General features: G+C 43.7%; 2 protein-coding genes across 7 annotated transcripts in view; one reads left to right on the top strand and one right to left on the bottom strand.

Moving 5' to 3' along the window:
• DYTN (dystrotelin) overlaps nucleotides 1-16,091 on the top strand; it is an 86,246-nt gene that overhangs the window by 23,888 nt on the left and 46,267 nt on the right. Inside the window, exon 14 of one of the 3 annotated variants that reach the window (XM_054069390.1) lies at nucleotides 2,136-2,197. The exons of the other annotated variants lie outside the window; for them this stretch is intronic. The gene's annotated coding sequence lies outside the window, so the exon portion shown is untranslated. Of the gene's footprint in view, nucleotides 1-2,135; nucleotides 2,198-16,091 lie in introns of those variants that run through there. 3 annotated transcript variants of the gene reach the window in all.
• FAM237A (family with sequence similarity 237 member A) lies at nucleotides 455-10,781 on the bottom strand. 4 transcript variants are annotated; one of them, XM_054069395.1, is made up of 3 exons: nucleotides 10,643-10,781; nucleotides 6,652-7,067; nucleotides 455-2,254 (listed from the first exon to the last, which is right to left on the bottom strand). In XM_054069395.1, the coding sequence occupies exons 2-3, from the start codon at nucleotides 7,058-7,060 to the stop codon at nucleotides 2,115-2,117; spliced, it is 549 nt and encodes a 182-aa protein (XP_053925370.1). In that variant the 5' UTR covers nucleotides 7,061-7,067; nucleotides 10,643-10,781; the 3' UTR covers nucleotides 455-2,114. The 4 variants fall into 4 exon arrangements, with proteins under 4 accessions (XP_053925370.1, XP_053925369.1, XP_053925367.1 ...); XM_054069394.1 differs by having other exon boundaries at nucleotides 10,655-10,779; XM_054069392.1 differs by having other exon boundaries at nucleotides 10,631-10,765.

Below are 16,091 nucleotides of genomic sequence, written 5' to 3'. Positions count from 1 at the left end.
AAGTTACAAAGTAGAACTGAGCTCTGAGTCCTTCAGAGAGAAGAAATTGCCTGAGTTAGCATTGCCTTTAGAAACTTTATCACTTGCAGGTTTACCTGTAATTAATTGCACCTCCTTTTTTATTTCAGCACAATTAATAACACAGATTGTCTCCTTCACATCAGTAATTTCCAAATGTTCTCTGTAGTGTCACCTATGCTAGAAGTTCGTCTGTTTTCTCAATCTTTCCTCCACACACTAATCCTTTTCTGCCCATTTCCTCAAAGGCCAGATGATGCTCCAGCCTGCTAATTAAGAAGCTTGCTGAAGCAGAGAAGTATTGCAAATTTGTTTAAGCTAAACATCAGCCTGGCCTGTAGTGATCTTTCAGCATTACTGTTACTGTCTGAAGGGAGGAAAATAGCTGCTATAAGCCTTTACCTAGGAGATTCTGTTATTACAGGTAGGACGTATCTAAAGTGGAAACATTTGCCTCTTCCCAAAGTGCCCTGTGGAAGAGCATCTAAGATAAACAGTACCTGTTCAGAATAATCTGTCTCGGTTTATGTTTTCTAGAGTCTGAGGGCATATGGGGACAGGTGACATCTGGTCTACCATACCAGTCCTACTTGGTGAGGCATCCAGCCCTTAACACAGTCTTTGTCAGTTGGTCTTGATGGCCACAGGGACCATGCTTGAAAGACTGTCTCTCTTGGGTCTATACAAAGCTGTGCACAATGGGGCTTTTAGATATATTAATATAATTTAGATAATTAACAACAGTAGTACAGGACTGGGCAGATCTGTTGTACTAGAGCTCTTGTTTCCCTCCCACATGGTAGCAGAGCACTCTCATAGGCTGTGGCTGCAGGCGGACGCATCTGGGGGGTGTTGCTGAGAACACTGAACTGTGTGTTCCTGACTCATCCCACTTTAGTGTTCCCTCTTGTCTTGAACATTTAAGTGGTTTGTTGGATACTTAACTTCAAGCACAAATTCAGGGCCATTGAAGCTCATAGTCCTCTTATAGTTTTATGTCTTCTTTCATAAGATCAGGATTTCACCCAATGGGACTATATTTAAGCTTTATTTTGTTCAGACCCAGTAAACATTTTAAGATTTAATTTACACATTTTGCTACGTGAACCTATTTCTGCAAGTTGAATACCCAGCAAATGAGTTTTTCTTTTGGCATTTGGGAGAAAAAAAGTAAAGCAACCAAATATTGCCACATGCTCAAGGGAAGAATTTTTCAGTGAACAACTAAATGTAGTTGCCCTGGAAAGGTGAATTTTGTAGTTGCATTCAGCCAACCAGGCGATGGAAATATTTCATTTCATCAAAGTGTTACTTGCCCAAAGTTATGTTACCTTACTTTAATACCAAATTGCCTATTAGAGTTATCGATAACAGTCAGAGGAAACGGATTGGTCTACAAAGAAATTGCCAAATAAAAAAAAGAAACAAGTTCAAGTTATCTATGAGAATTCTTTTGATTAAACACTTTCAAAACATGTAACATTTTAAGTGGCATATTTTTAAACTAAAAATTCATGAAGATACTGTAAAAACATGTGAACGCAAACAGAGGAGATGGTAAAACCTGTTAACTCTTTTACTTTCCGTGGAAAACGGAGAATGTTTTTTGATTATATTTTTAATATAAAAATATGTACTAGTTTTCTTTAGCGGGATGATGTCTTTCAGCAGTGGTTGCTTTGTACAAGAGTACAGCTCTGCATACAATAAAGCATCACCATCTCAACTCTAATCCTGTCTTGGAGCCAGCAGAGGTTCTTGGCAACTTCCTGCTCTGTTTTTCTGTTTCTTACTGGAGGATCAGTTATTTCTTGTTTTGGCACCCAAAAGACAATAGTCTAAATAGGTCACGTGCATTATAAAAAGCCTGATGTACACACAGATAGGCAACTGCTTATAAATCATGCAGTTTATTAAGGAGATTGAATTAATTGGTAATTAAAAAAGCCTACAAGTCCAGGTTAATCAGAGATACAGTGCTTATAGTTACAGGCCTTCCTCTTCCATATAAATTAACATCAATGAGGGTTAAAATGCAAAAATTAAAAGAGAAGTAGTTAAAAATAACTACAAATTAAGATCTTGGACTAAATGTGTCATTTTCTCTTTTTCCCTAGCTCTCCAAAGATTCTTCCAAGTAATGTAGATCTACTCTTATGCATATGGATACTTGTTAAATCTTCAAACGAGTCTTTCTTCTTCAGAACTGGCAACTTCTGAATATGAGAAAATATCCCTAAAAAGTGACATGAAAATACATATAAGTAATCAATTTCCAAAAAGCAAAGAGCAGCTGAACACTCAAGTTTCCCACATCCATGCTTCCTCCATCTTTAGCTGCTACTGATCCCCATTTTATCAGCATTGCCCCCAAAGCTCTTGTTTTGGCAATAGCCACATCCCTCCTTTAGCAAGCTGCCTTACAGTGACTTTGATCTTTCCCCCCAGCAGAGACTTTTTCCTTCAGTTTTCCTATAGAACTCTTGCACTTATAGTTAGAGGCAAAGCGCTCACATCTGCTCAGTCTTACGGACCCATCAGCTTGTCCTCAACCTCCTTGCAGAGCAGATGAGATCTCACACACTGTTTAGCAGCCTGAGGAACTATGGGGGCATTTTCTTTGCAGTCACCTCCAAACGCCAGCACATTGGCTTTAATTTTTTTTAGGCACATTTGTCTTCTGAAAACGTAACTGGTTAGCACAGTATTTGTTTATTTGCCAGACCTCAAATCCATAACGCAGCAGTGTTTGTCCCGCTGCCATTCCTGGCACCCCGCAGCCCAGCAGAGCTGGGACAGCGAGTTGTTTCTGTACCTGCCGGTTAGGCCAGGTGCAAGGGCTGATCTCAGCCCCATCACCTACCCCTGCGAGGGAGGTGGGCACCGCTGTGGCCACTCGGAGTGGTGAGCTAGCTGGGAGACTGCTGGGTGAGGAGAAAAGAGGCAGAGAGGGGTTTGTGTTTGCATTCCTCAAGTGGTTATACCGGGGCTCTGTTGTGGGGCCTCTTGTACAAGTTTTCCTTGGGAACATTTGCTGTGAGTACAAAAGCTATGTTTTCCTTGAGCTTCTTAAGTCTTATTTTGGCTCGTTAAGAACTGTTAAAACTATAATGTGTCTAACTCCAGTGTTGTAATACATTGGAAAGGTTTTTATGAAATGTGCTTTTTCATAGTGTTTGGGTTTTGGGGTTTTGTTAGGGGAAAGAAATGAATTACTAAAGATACTTTGGACAGGTAACGGTAAAGGACTCTCCCTACCTGTCTCAGTTTAAAGCTGACTAATGGTTCTCTTTAGGATGGGAGAATGTTGAAATGTTGCTGGGTTAAGTAGGATGTTAGCTGGATTTGTCATTTGTTAGCTGTAGGTTGTCAGAAAGCTCATATACAGCTGTTCTGATTTTGTTATGTTTTTCATGGGTTGGGTAGAGTTTGAAGAGTATCTTCAGACCTGCTAGTAACTACAAACCTGGCAGGACTAGGCTGGTTCAGAAAAGCATGTTCGGACCTGTAAATCTGGACCTGGGCTACTTCTAGCACTGTCTTGCATTCTGAGACAGACTTGTTTTGGAGGAAATTATACGAAAATATAGAAGTGTTTCTTAGGTGTGACGGTGTAGCTCTGTTCAATTCTGAAGTTCTCAGGAAGCTTTACCAAGGACTGCATTAGGTCTTTTTTATTTGGAGGGCTTTTCTGTTTGTTTTGTTGGTTTTTTTTTTTCCTTCTCAGAAAAGCTCAGTTCCTGATACTTCATATTAAGTCTCATGGGACTTATTCTTTCATTCTGAAACCTGACATTGGAATAATAACACCTTAACATCAGCACTTCTGTGCCAAATTCATATCTTTGTCTTGCTTTTTGAACTCAGTTATATGTTTAAGGCACTATAGTGAATGCAGCTTACAGACCACTCCTGATCTACGTTTCTGTTTGCAATTTATAAGAAAATTTAAATTGTGACTATTTAAGAGGAATAAGATGAGAAGGTTCAGCATGGAGTAATAAAGATATTATCAATTGCAGAAGTAACAGTATAAAGAAAATATCTTGTTCTATTATTTGACTTCTAAAACAAGCCTACTGAAAGCTATTCATACCCACCCATGTAGATATGAAGATCATTCAAATGCCGTTAGTGCTGCTCTTTGGGCTAAAAAAACAGGCTTGTACATCTCTTTACACATAAGCTCACACATAAGACACAGTAATTCTATTCCTCATCACTTGCTAGGAGGTGATTTCTATCTACCATCACTAACAATTAATTTCTGCTTTTACTCCCTAAGTAAGGCAGTGGCATCGAGGGTTACAAGATTAAAGCAGCTGGCTTTGTTAAGAGACTGGGAGACTTGGATGAAAGGTTCGATAGCTCCTCAAAAAAAAAAACTTAGGCTGTCACTGCTGTAAGCTGCTTGCTACTGGCTGATGTTAATCAATTGTACAGAGAAACCAGATTAACTGATTACAATTCACAAAACAAAGAGGTAAAAGAATAGGGAAGGGGAGGAATCCTTGTTTGTCCTAAAGTGTGACTACTTTGCAGTATTATCCTAAAATCTCTCTGTATGGGAGTAGATAAAAGTCAGTATTAATCATACTTTGGTTCATACGACCATAATATGGTTCCTCAAAATACATCAGACAGTTAGTCCTAATCTTGACTGGAACAAAAGCTCTTTGTTTAGGAAAATCACAGGGTGATATAGACATGAAGAGCTAGATGTAAATAAAAGATTAAAGGGGAATTTAGACAGTGGCATTCAAAGCTGCAATCCAGAAAACAAAAATTCATCTGGTGCTTTTGCCTGGTGGGCATGTCAGTTTTTTTTGTAGTACTATTGCTTTATGTCTAAAGCTGCATTCCATTTGAACCCAAAAGTGCCTCATTCTGGACAGGACTGAGCAACTTGTTGCCTTTGTCTAAGGCCACCTGAGAACCAGCAGGGCGTTCTGTGCTGTGTGCCATCAGCGTATTTCCGCACAACAAATATCATGGTTGATCTATGGGATAGCTCAGATTCTTTGCAAAGCAGGGTAGGATACACTCCTTGCTTTCAAAATGCAGATGGTGGTTGTTTGGTTCAGAGTTTAGAAACTACCCCTGTGTTTGTGAGTTCTTCAGTCTGACACAACTACTATCTCCTAGCTTAATGACCAGGGTACTCTCTGTAGGTAACGGGGATGAGGACTTCTCAATCCTTCTAATCTCAGGTCCTAGCACGAGCTGGACTGCCAGTGGTGTAGTGTCATTCCTCTCAAACATATGAATAACTAAGGCACTGATCTAGGAAGTGGAGATAAGGGTCTTAAACTTCCCCTCTAAACACTTCACCAACTTATTGGCCCTCCTCTGGACACTCTCCAGTAGCTTGATGTACTTTCTATACTGTGGCGCCCAAAACTGCACACAGTACTCAAGGTGGGGCTGCACCAGTGCGGAGTAGAGCGGGACAATCTCCTCCCTCAGCCAGCTACCAATGCTGTGCTTGATGTACCCTGGGACACGATTAGTCCTCTTGGTTGCCAGGGCACTCTGATGGCTCACGTTCAACTTGCTGTTGACCAGAATCCCCAGATCTCTTTCTGCTGGGCTGCTCTCCAGTCTCTTGCTCCCTAGCCTGTACGTATATCTGGGGTTGCCATGTCCCAGCTGCAAAATCCGGCACTTGCGCTTGTTAAATTTCTCGTGATTGGCAATTGCCCAGCTCTCCAATTTATGTAGATCCATCTGTAGGGCCTCTTTGCCCGGAAGAGCAGTTCTGCGTTCTCCCTGTAGGCCTTACGTGTTATATTGTTGGTGATGGCAGCAGCACTTCTACTTCTCCATCAAATTATAGCACCTTTACCTTTCTGAAAGTGGACGTTCTCCAGGGAAGGATTCATCTGTTGGTAGCAGGATCAGAGCTGAAACCTTGAAAGGGACTGAGATACTCTGTATAGTCCTGCTCGGAATGAGGGGGCTAAATGACATGCTAGCTTTTGCAAATCCTGCTCTCGCCTTACCGCGTATGGAGACACTTACATTAAGGGGATCCTGCTCTGGGGCTGGGAACTTGGAGATCAGGAATTGCAGCATTTAGCGTCTTCCTGAAGCTGTGGCTGTGTCTGAAAGCCAGCATGCATCTCCGACTAGATCTGTTTTCATTGTGTGTTGGGCATATTTACCAGTATGAAATGGGAAGTATCTAATTGACTCCTTACCCTTCTGCTGAAAGACTGCTGCTCTGCCCAGCAGCACCAGCGTGACACACTCCTGAGCTGGTGCCCCTCTCAGAGTAAGGAATTCAGAACCAGCCTGTCCATGGCACAACAGGGCTAAAATATCTGATGCGGAAGAGTGTCTGTGTATGCTCAGTTGCTGATCTGCCTTCTTTGTTTGATTCTTCCTATGTTTCACTTTCTGTTGCCCCTTCTCCCCGACATAAAGCTGTCATTAGAGTTCAGGTTATTTGGAGGTCAAATTTTAACTGAGATCACTTTGAACATAAACACAGCTCTGTATTGGATTGGGAGGAGTGGAGCATCATTGTTCAGCACCATTCTCCGTTTCTGTACTATTACCACATAACACAATAAGCCTGTCCTACTAGACTCTAGTCATTGACCATAAGACATGTATTAAAGGAAGAGTAACCTTGGTTTCTCCCTGTGAGCTGAGGACGTAGGATAGCGATCTTCTGTTCAGCTTCTGCTAGCTGCCTTCTCCCTAGGCCGTGGGTTCTGGAGAGCACACAGTCCACATAGATATCCCAGAAGAGCTGAGCCAGGTCCCAGAATAGAGCCCCATGTTTCAAGTTCTCTGATGATTTCAGGAAGATCATGAAGTCCCAAAAGCCACTGACTGAGTCAGAAATGCGAGGCTTCCTCATCTCCAGTAAGACAGCTGAGGAGGATTCCCAACACTGAGGGTCTGCTCGCCCAAGAGCTAGTGGATCAATTTGGTTATGGCAGACAAAAGGTGTGACACAGAACACTCCCATGATAAGCAGAGAGCAGGTGAGTCTCATGTTGCAGTGGATTCTTCCTCTGCTCCCAAGGTCCATTGTGTCACTGCAATGTAACAAAACCAAAAGAAGCTGAAAATCTTCTCACTGTTAGATGCAGGAACAAAGCCCTGGGGCCTTACGTGATATAGAAGGCACTTTAAATATTGGTAACTGTTTCTCTGCTCTTTAAAAACCTGTGTATGCTTTTTTGCATGTAAGAATATAAATACTAGTGGAGTTGCAATACTCTGTGCAGCAGAAGCATGTGTTAAAATTTGTCAATCATCCTCAAATCCATGTGATGAACTTTAAATATGAAGAAGTCCCAGATAAGAAAGTTTTTGGCCTTTCTTAATTTACAGATCCTTAACCTTTTTCAGTAAAAATCCATTCCTTTTTATGGAGTACTTAAGCCCTTAGCTTTCCTCAACATTTAAAAATAGTCTGTAGACTCACAGGGATCTATGGACAGCAGGTGGAAAACTATTTGTTGGAAATGCATTCTGAAAATGAATTAGCAATAGGCTGCATAATCATCCATTGAACAGGAGTGACTGACCTGTTAGAATGCAGAACAGCTCTGAGAAGAGGGTATAGCTATGTTGTCTGAAAAGTCAGATTTGCTACCCAGCATGCAAATACCCAATCTCACACCCCAAGTCAAGACACTGATTTTACTGTAGAGTTGTGCAAGTCTGGGTGCTCTTTCCACAACTCAAGCACACCCGACAGGAGCCTCTGCACTCAATTTATTACAAAATGCAGGTGATTGCAGATTATCTACTACACATGCTCAGTGAGTAGAGGGCCTGCTTCTAGAGGCAAGTTTCTTATGTTTCTCTGCCAAACTGGTAATCTTGATGACAAGGCCTGATTTAATATGTCCTCTTTTGGCAGATTATGAGTGCTTTGATCTTTTACTTAGTACAAGTTCTGCTATTTTACTTCATATTAACAAATGTTAGTCTCTTCTGCTGATTGTTTATCAAGATGTTTAGAACAGTACCTTCTTGAAAGAGCAAAGCCACAGCGTAGCAGCTGTATTGCACAGCACTTATATGCACATATAGAATCATAAAACAGTTTGGGTTGGAAGGGACCATTGAAGGCCATCTACTCCCATCCCCCTGCAGTGAGCAGGAACACCTTCAACCAGATCGGGTTGCTCAGACAGAGCTCCATCCAACCCGACCTTGAATGTTTCCTTAGATGAATCCAGCACCTCTCTGGGCAACCTGTTCAGTGTTTTACCACCCTCGTTGTAAAAACTGTCTTCCTCATATTCAGTCTAAATCTCCCCTTTTTTAGTTTAAAGCCCCTTGTCCTTTCGCAACAGGCCCTGATAAAGTACGCCTCAATCTTTCTTATAAGCCACACTGAAAGGCAGCAATAAGGTCTTCCCAGAGCCCTCTCTTCTCCAGACTGAACAGCCCCAACTCTTTCAGCTCTGTCATAACAGAGGTGCTCCAGCACTCTGGTCGCTTTTGTGGCCCTCTTCTGGACCTGCTCCAACAGGTCCCTGTCTTTCCTGTACTAACATTATAAATATATAAAGTACAGGTGCTTATTGCAGATCACTGTAACAACTGTCTGTTACAATAAAACTCTGAAACTTAAGTAGTGGCTATAGCGGGAGAAATCCTGAGAATGATAACCTTTGGGGGACAGCTGTCTCCATCAGATTTAATTTCTAATAAATGCTTCTGTTGTGCATTTTCTAGTCTGTTTCTAGTATTACATTTCTGATATGCATTAGAAATGTGTAACAGGTTTAGGGGTTTAGTGTAGCTCGTGGAGAACCTCCCATTTGTGGAAATCAGCAACATCCAAGATCAGCTTTTAGGACAAATAATTCTGCCTAATGCATGTGCTGATCTTTTGAGTATTCATACTTTTATGTTTTTGGATTGATTGTTGGAGGGTGTTGTGGGAGGGAGAAGAAACCTCTTTTAATGAGCTTAACTTAATAATCAACTGGCGCTTTTTTGTGTAGAAAGCCTTTTCCAGGAGCGATCATCAAGAGCACAAGCAACATATGTCTATGTGAAGAGAAACACGCAGGGCAGGGTAAGTTTGTGCAGACAGGTGGTGTGTGAAAGCCAGTGCGCAAGACCAGGGAAGGGCAGGCTGCCTGGTGGAACGTATTTCATCGTAGAGCTAAAGGAATTTTCAGAGATTTCAGTCCTGGCAGTATCATTTTTACCAAGCCCCCTATCTGGCTACCTCGTGAGGTTCTGGGAGCATCTTGGAGCTGTGCAGACTTTACACTCTAACTGCTTACTGTCACTATTTAACCTGATTTGGGATCTCATGAGGACAATTGGCTCGAGAACCTTGGATCCAAACCTTGCATTTAATTAATAGAAGAGGAACAGCACAACTCTTTCTGCTCTGCCTCGTGGCGCGCCACTTATGACAGTGGCGGTAGTAACTGGGTTGCCCTCGTGCTGTTCCCAAGATCTCCAAAAGCATCGTTCTTCTGCACCCTACTGCAGGTTTTGATTGCTTTCTCAGAAGCAGACCCAAAGACGTCCTGTGAGTCACTACTCCACACTTGTTTGTGTATCAGAGCCTTTCCACTGGGCAGCAGACACCTGTGCATATATGCCACGCAATATGCACATAACTATCTGTTTACCAAGACTTTTTCAAGGGACATAATTAACTGTGCTTATCAAGCTTCTGGTTTTGAAAACAACTTAGCAGTCTCGCATATGACCGTGGGGAGGAAGAGGGGAAAAAAACCAACAAACATAAAAGTAACACTAAAATTGGCTTTTAAGGATATTTCCATCACTGAGATGGTTTGTACTGATTAGCATCTGAACTGGTTGCTTTGCTTTGTCTGCCCCTCAGCCCCTTTGGAAACTTTCGAAGTTGCAAAACCGGATAAGAGAGGGAGAAGGGTTCTGGATTTGTCAGAGGTGTGGGAAAGGGTGAGCCCTGCGCAGGGCATTGGCCGCTGTGGCGCGAGTGGCACTGCTCAGGGTCAGTAGCAAAGGAAACTAAGACCTTATTCCCTGCTCAGACAGCACTTTGCAGTCAGTCGACTACAACGCTCTTTCTTTTTTTTTCCTGCTGGCTGAGAGCTGAGGGGATGCTCAGGAAACCCCATTTTTCACTACTGTCCTACCTGTGCTTGCGGGAATGCCCGCTTTTAATTCCCTCCCTCCCCCTCCAGTCTTTAGGTCTTTCTGTCCATAAAAGCGAAGCTCGGTAGTGTTATTTATACCTTCTGGCTCTGACTTTTCCCCCTCCCTCCTGGCAATTCCACTCCCTGTGGAGTAAGACCAGCGCCTTACAGGAACTCTACTAAAAAAGTTAATTAGCTGATTTGTTCTCAGAGTTTCGCTGGGCTGGAGCTATCGGTTACATCTCTTGGCTGCATCCCAGACCTCACAGACGCCCAAGCCGGTCCTGGAGCAGCGGCGGTGCGCGGGGGGAGCCCCGGACCGGGGAGCCCCGAGGAGCCCCGCAGTGCTCACCCGCGCTTCCCCTGCGCCTCCTGCCCCACCGCGCTCACCCGCGCCTTTCAGCTGTGCGCGCAGGTCTGCTCCGCCCCTCCCGCCGCGCTCACCTGCGCGCCCGCCGCACACCCGGCCCCGCCGCGCTCACCTGTGCGCTCACCTGTGCGCTCACCTGTGCGCTCACCTGTGCTCTCGGCCGAGCAGGGCGCGCCGGCGGCTCTGGGCGCGCTCCTTAAGAAGCCGGAGCGGGCAGCCCCGCTCGGGTTTTACGTCAGGGCTCGGGGAGAAGCGCCCCCACCCGCGGGTCCCGCCGCTCCCGGACACCCGGCGGCTCCCTCCCTCCCTCCCTCCCTCCCTCCCTCCGTTCCGCCGCCTCCCGCGGGCAGCTTTGTGCGGGGGTGCGGGAAGGAACAGATCCGGAGCTGGGCAAAGATGCAGTCCTCCCCCGCCAAACCCCCCCTCGCCCCCCTCTCTCCTCGGCCCTTCTCCCAACAGCGCTGCAGTCAGGACTCGGGGGGGCAAAAAGCCATTTCCCGCCCGGAGATGAAGTGGGGCTCAGCCTCCACGCATCCTGCTCGCTGTGTTTGGTGCTGGGGGTGCCCCCGGCTCCCAGTGGGACCGTGTGCGGCCCCGCTGAAGCCATCTGCTGCGGGTCTGCCTGTCCTGGGAACCGCGACAGAGACCGACGGGTGACAGTCCCGGCGAGGCCAGCGAAGGCGTGAACTGCAGCGACGGGACCGGGCTCTTCGCCGCAGCTCGATTCACAGGACTTCAGGCAAAGGAGAGAGAGGTGCCTCGGAGGGCTGCGCACCCTCCGAAAGGAGAGGACCTTGGTTATATGAAACAATTATTATGTGGTCTATTATTGTTGCATTTCCTCTCTGTGAGCCTCTTGGCTGCGCTCTCCACTGCACACACTTGGAACAGCTGCAAAACCTCTGTGCACGTTAGGGAAACGGGGCAAGCTAGCTTGGAAGTGGAAGGAAAGCACTGGTGAAAGGGCCGTCTCCTGGTACTTGGAGTGCAGAGAGGGAAGTCTGAGCCCAGTTCTGCAAGTGTCACCTCCTCCTGTGTCCCTGCGCCTGCTGCAGCCCCCCTCTTGCATGTGTAAAGCACAGCGCAAAGAGCAGCGGCTCCAGGAACAGGCTGCTAACCAGCATTGGGCGGAACTTTTTTAACATAAGCTATTTGAAATAAAAGGGAGGCTGAGAACATCCTTTTATTCCTAACTCCGTGTGTTCTGTAGAGCAAATCATGTAGCACTGCTGCCTGTCTGAAGGCAGTGTAGCTGCAGGGGTCCATACCAGCTGGCAGTAGCCCATTCTTTGCAAGACTTTCATTGCTGGCTCCCTTCTGTCTTTGCACTTTGAACCATGATACCTTCTCCATGAAACAGCTGTGCCTCAGTGGGGCCACACTCGTTTATACCAGCTTGAAACACCAATCTTTCTATTCGTCATCTATATCCTTATAATTTACATCCTTTGGTGCATGTAAGTGCAGTCCATGTAAGTGCAGAGGCAGGTTCCATTCCTAACCCGTGATCTTAAGATGTGTCTATAACCATAAACGCTGTTGTTTTCTCCTGATGCTTTATTTCCTCTTCTCAATGAGAAATCTACGTGAAAGTGTATTTTGTGTAAAGAAATGTCACTTTTTAACAAAAGTGAAAGGAACTTTCTTGGTGTGAGAGGACATCTGGCTACAACCAATGCAGATAATAATTTTGTAGGACTTTGGTGGCTTTGCAAATGTTCCATTTATTTCTCCAGAAGTGTAGCATCGGGAATGGGGGAGTAGTGAGCACCAACTGCTCAAACGGGCTTCAGGCAGGACTGAAGAATGCAATGCCTTGTAAAGAGCCTTTGCAACAGGGCAGGTGGAAGCCTATAGTTGCATGTAGGATCTGCAATGGTTCTTCTCCGTGCTATCAAATACACACTATTCCAGTAGACTTTCTTCTCCCTGGTTTTAGCGTGAAAATGACCGTTAAGCATCTTTTCTAGAAGTCCCTTATGGATTCATTGTTAAGAAGTGAGTTTGTTTAATTGAGTCCCCTGTTTGGAAGCACTTTATCTGGTTTTGGATCAAGAATGACAGTGTTTCATTCCTGTCAGAATCCTTCTGGAAGACCCAAGGGTGCTGAACCAGGGGTTCTTAGAGAAATGAGGGAAATACTGCTATTGATAAAATACTTGGCTCCACAAATACTTCCTGAGCCTACTTCACTCTATTCCCTCTGAACCACAGCACTCATATTCTGTTTCTGGGAAAGAGGTTTTTGATAATTGAATTCCTCACCTCAGCCTCCTATTGGAGAAGAAACATAGAAGGACTGGCCATCTCGGTTTTGTGTACTCTCCCTCAGTAAAGCTTTCTGTGCCCTTTTTAGGTTATCAGTAATCTTTCTTTCATTGCACTGCATGATGTATCCCCTGTTCACATCTTCAGTGGGTCTCCACATCTTATGAATGAATTTAATTCACATGAGCTGTAGCTCATATCAGAGTAATTTGCAACAGGATATTTTTATCAAGAAAAATTGGTTCTTTAACTCACAGATGAGAGAGGTTTCATATCATTATGTTATTTCTACCAGAAAAATAACAAAGTCAAATATAAGCAAATGTTAAAATGATCAGGCTATAGGAGTAGGGGATGGGAGGAGAGAAATGTAGGAGGCAATTCATTGGAATTCATATTTTGAATAGAGTAAAGGCATAAACTATGATGTGCAGTGTTGTTTTTTTCCTGCATTTGCTCCCTGCAAAAACCCTGGTGTGGTTTAACGTTGGCAGTTAGTAGGCAGTGGCTTATTAGCTGCGTGAGCTAAGTAAGCATTTGCGTTGAGAGGCAGCAATGTGTGAGGCTCCACACAGCTTGCCTACTCCTTCCATCAGCAGCTGCCCCTCGACCTGGTATTAAGCTTCAGAAAATGATCTGTATGATAAGAGAGACTTGTTTAATAAAAAAAAACACATATATATATTCTTTAGCTGAAAGTTTGTGTTCCAAAAAGATTTGGGTTCCAAATTATCCCAGCTTTGTGTGAAACCTAGCTAAGTAACAGCAAAGGCAAAACTTCCAATTCTCAGAGGAGGGGAAACCCAAAGTTTTAAAATTCATAGTATATAGCAGAGACTTGATTTTACTTCAAAATCTACAAAAGCAAAGTGAGGAATCTTAACTCTCATTGATACCTTTTCAAATTCTCTTTTAAGAAGGAGATTAAACTGTTCTGAAAATTGGCTCCCCGACAAATATAACTAAGAGCTTCTTGGAAATGGAATACTTATGCTTGATCCAAAGTCTGTTTGTAGATATTTTTTATTATTTTTTAAAATGATATTTAGAGGGTTTTGAGACAGAACTCTGAGTGGGCTCAGACTTATGCTACAGCCTAGTACAGAACAATGAAAGCTTCTGAATGCAGAACTTGTTTGAAAAGTAGAGTATCTGTTTCCAAAACACTATTTTTAGCTAGGAAATCATATAGGGTGGTGAGCAGTCTGTATCATATTAGCAGGAGACTGATGTGTTGTATGTGGAAAGAGGCAAAATTGAAAAATTCTTCCCAAAATTATTTGGTCATGCCCATACGCCCATCCGGGATGGCCTGTGTAACTCTCAATAAGTATTCTGTATCAAAGTACTGGCACCAAAACATGGGGTTTTTTACACTTTCGATGTCAAGTCTTCCAATTTTTTTTTTTTCTGATGGATTGAATCTGCAGTCACAAAGTGTTTGATGACCCTGTACTACTCTAAATGGTCCTCTGAATCTATTCTCTGTTGAGAAGTCAGTGGATTTAAGCGACAACTAGTTCCAACTGGTGAGAGGTGTAGTTACTTAAACATAGGAGTCTTCAGTGGTATACACCATTGCTGATGACCTGGAACATCTCCGTGGAGCTAGCAAACGTGACGTGGGACAGGCAGGAGACCAGTATATTTCTGGACCAGGAGCTGGAGCTAGGTCCCTAGGATGTCTTTGGCCTGCACTTGAGAAGTGGGCTCAAGCCCCTGATGACTTACACAAGCTTTGTGGTGCTCTTTCTGCTGTTTTTCTCTGCCAGGGCATACTTCTCTGCTCTGTGGGAGCTCATAGAGTTTGAAAAGTATTGATGAAAACAGTCTTCTGGAGGTCTATAGTTCAAACTTCTGGTTAAAGAACATTAGGTTGTCAGCAGTGGCTGGATTCCTGCTGGAAATTCTTTTTCCTGCTATCTAGCCTGAGTTTCCTAACTTGTGACTAATGCTCTGTATGTCTCTACCAAGAAGATTTCAGCTCTGTTATCATTGCAGATACTTGAAGAGATGTTCTAGATGTTTTTTAGATCACCCCTTAGCTGCCTCTTTAGCAAGAAGCCAAGTTACCTCACCTGTCTTCATGAGGTAGCAGGAGCCCATCTTGGTTGCAACCTGTTGTTTGGCCCTGCGAGGATGTGTACCACCACCACCACTGTCAAGGGACTTCGGTATCCTGCCTAACAGAGCTTCTTAGTGGTTTTGACTTGCCGCTTTCTTTGGTTAAACCTTAACCGGTAACAAGTTGCAATATTCTGGTATTTCTTTCCTGGTGCTGTGCTGTTCTGTCAGGCTGTTCCCCTTGCCTCTATCTTTAGAAGGCAATGTTTTCTTTCCTGTTAAGGTCCTACATCTAGCATGTAAAGTCTAACTTCTCCATTAATTTTTAGACTATTTGAATGTGTAGATTCTTGTGAACACAAGCCGTGTTCTAGACTTATGATCAAATGTTTATGGTATTTGTCTGGAATACCACTGAGTTTTGCCAGTTGCTGCTAACTGGTAATTAGTACTCCGAGAAATGAGTGTACAGATCCTCACTGTGAGCTGGTGCTGCAGTTAGTTATGTTGTATAAGAAAACCAGGCTAAAACCCATCTAATTTTTTACAGGATTTCTAGTTCTTAATCTCTTCTTGATTAATCTCGTGTGAGACATTATTTGTGTGGCATGCAAGCCATGAAGTGTGCTTTGTTTGTTTCCCCACTTGTCATCAAATCAGTCATATTCCTGTTCTGGTTTTCCTCCCAGGTAGCAGATCCCTAGATTCTGGCACTTAGAGGTTTAATTCTTATTGCTACATCTTCTCATCCTGTCTCAGCAGCGTGTACCTTGTTTATTAAGGCCTTTCTGATCACTGGCATCTTTTGGGCTTAGTGTAAATGGTTTTTTTAATCTCTGCAGGTTTCTGCTTCCAACAGGAGGTATGAGGAACTGCAGTTCCTTATTAAAAGAGATCTGTCTTTCTTTTATTAAAGACGTTTTCCTGTTTCTCCTTGTCTACGAGCTGCTGCACGCAAGCAATTCTATCACCAGGGGTGTATTTTCAGTGTTTTCCCAAGACTAAGTTTAAGTGCCATTAGTCAGAAGTTTGAAGTGACTTCATCAATGACATTGATTTAAATTAATCTGTGAAAGAGATAACATTTCTTGTGGCAAATGTACTTAACCTTTGAAAAGATGTTTGCAGCAGGTATTTTACAAGGACAAACAAAGCAACGTTGGTTAGAAAAGTACATGTGACACTGTAAATGCAGATTGCCTCTGTAAAGAAGGTAACTGTGAACCTCCCATATTTCTACCCAGACTGAAACA

Source organism: Cuculus canorus, chromosome 6 (genome assembly GCF_017976375.1).
Source record: "Cuculus canorus isolate bCucCan1 chromosome 6, bCucCan1.pri, whole genome shotgun sequence".
In the NCBI taxonomy this organism is placed as follows: Eukaryota; Metazoa; Chordata; class Aves; order Cuculiformes; family Cuculidae; genus Cuculus; species Cuculus canorus.
This window is presented reverse-complemented; position numbering and strand designations above follow the sequence as displayed.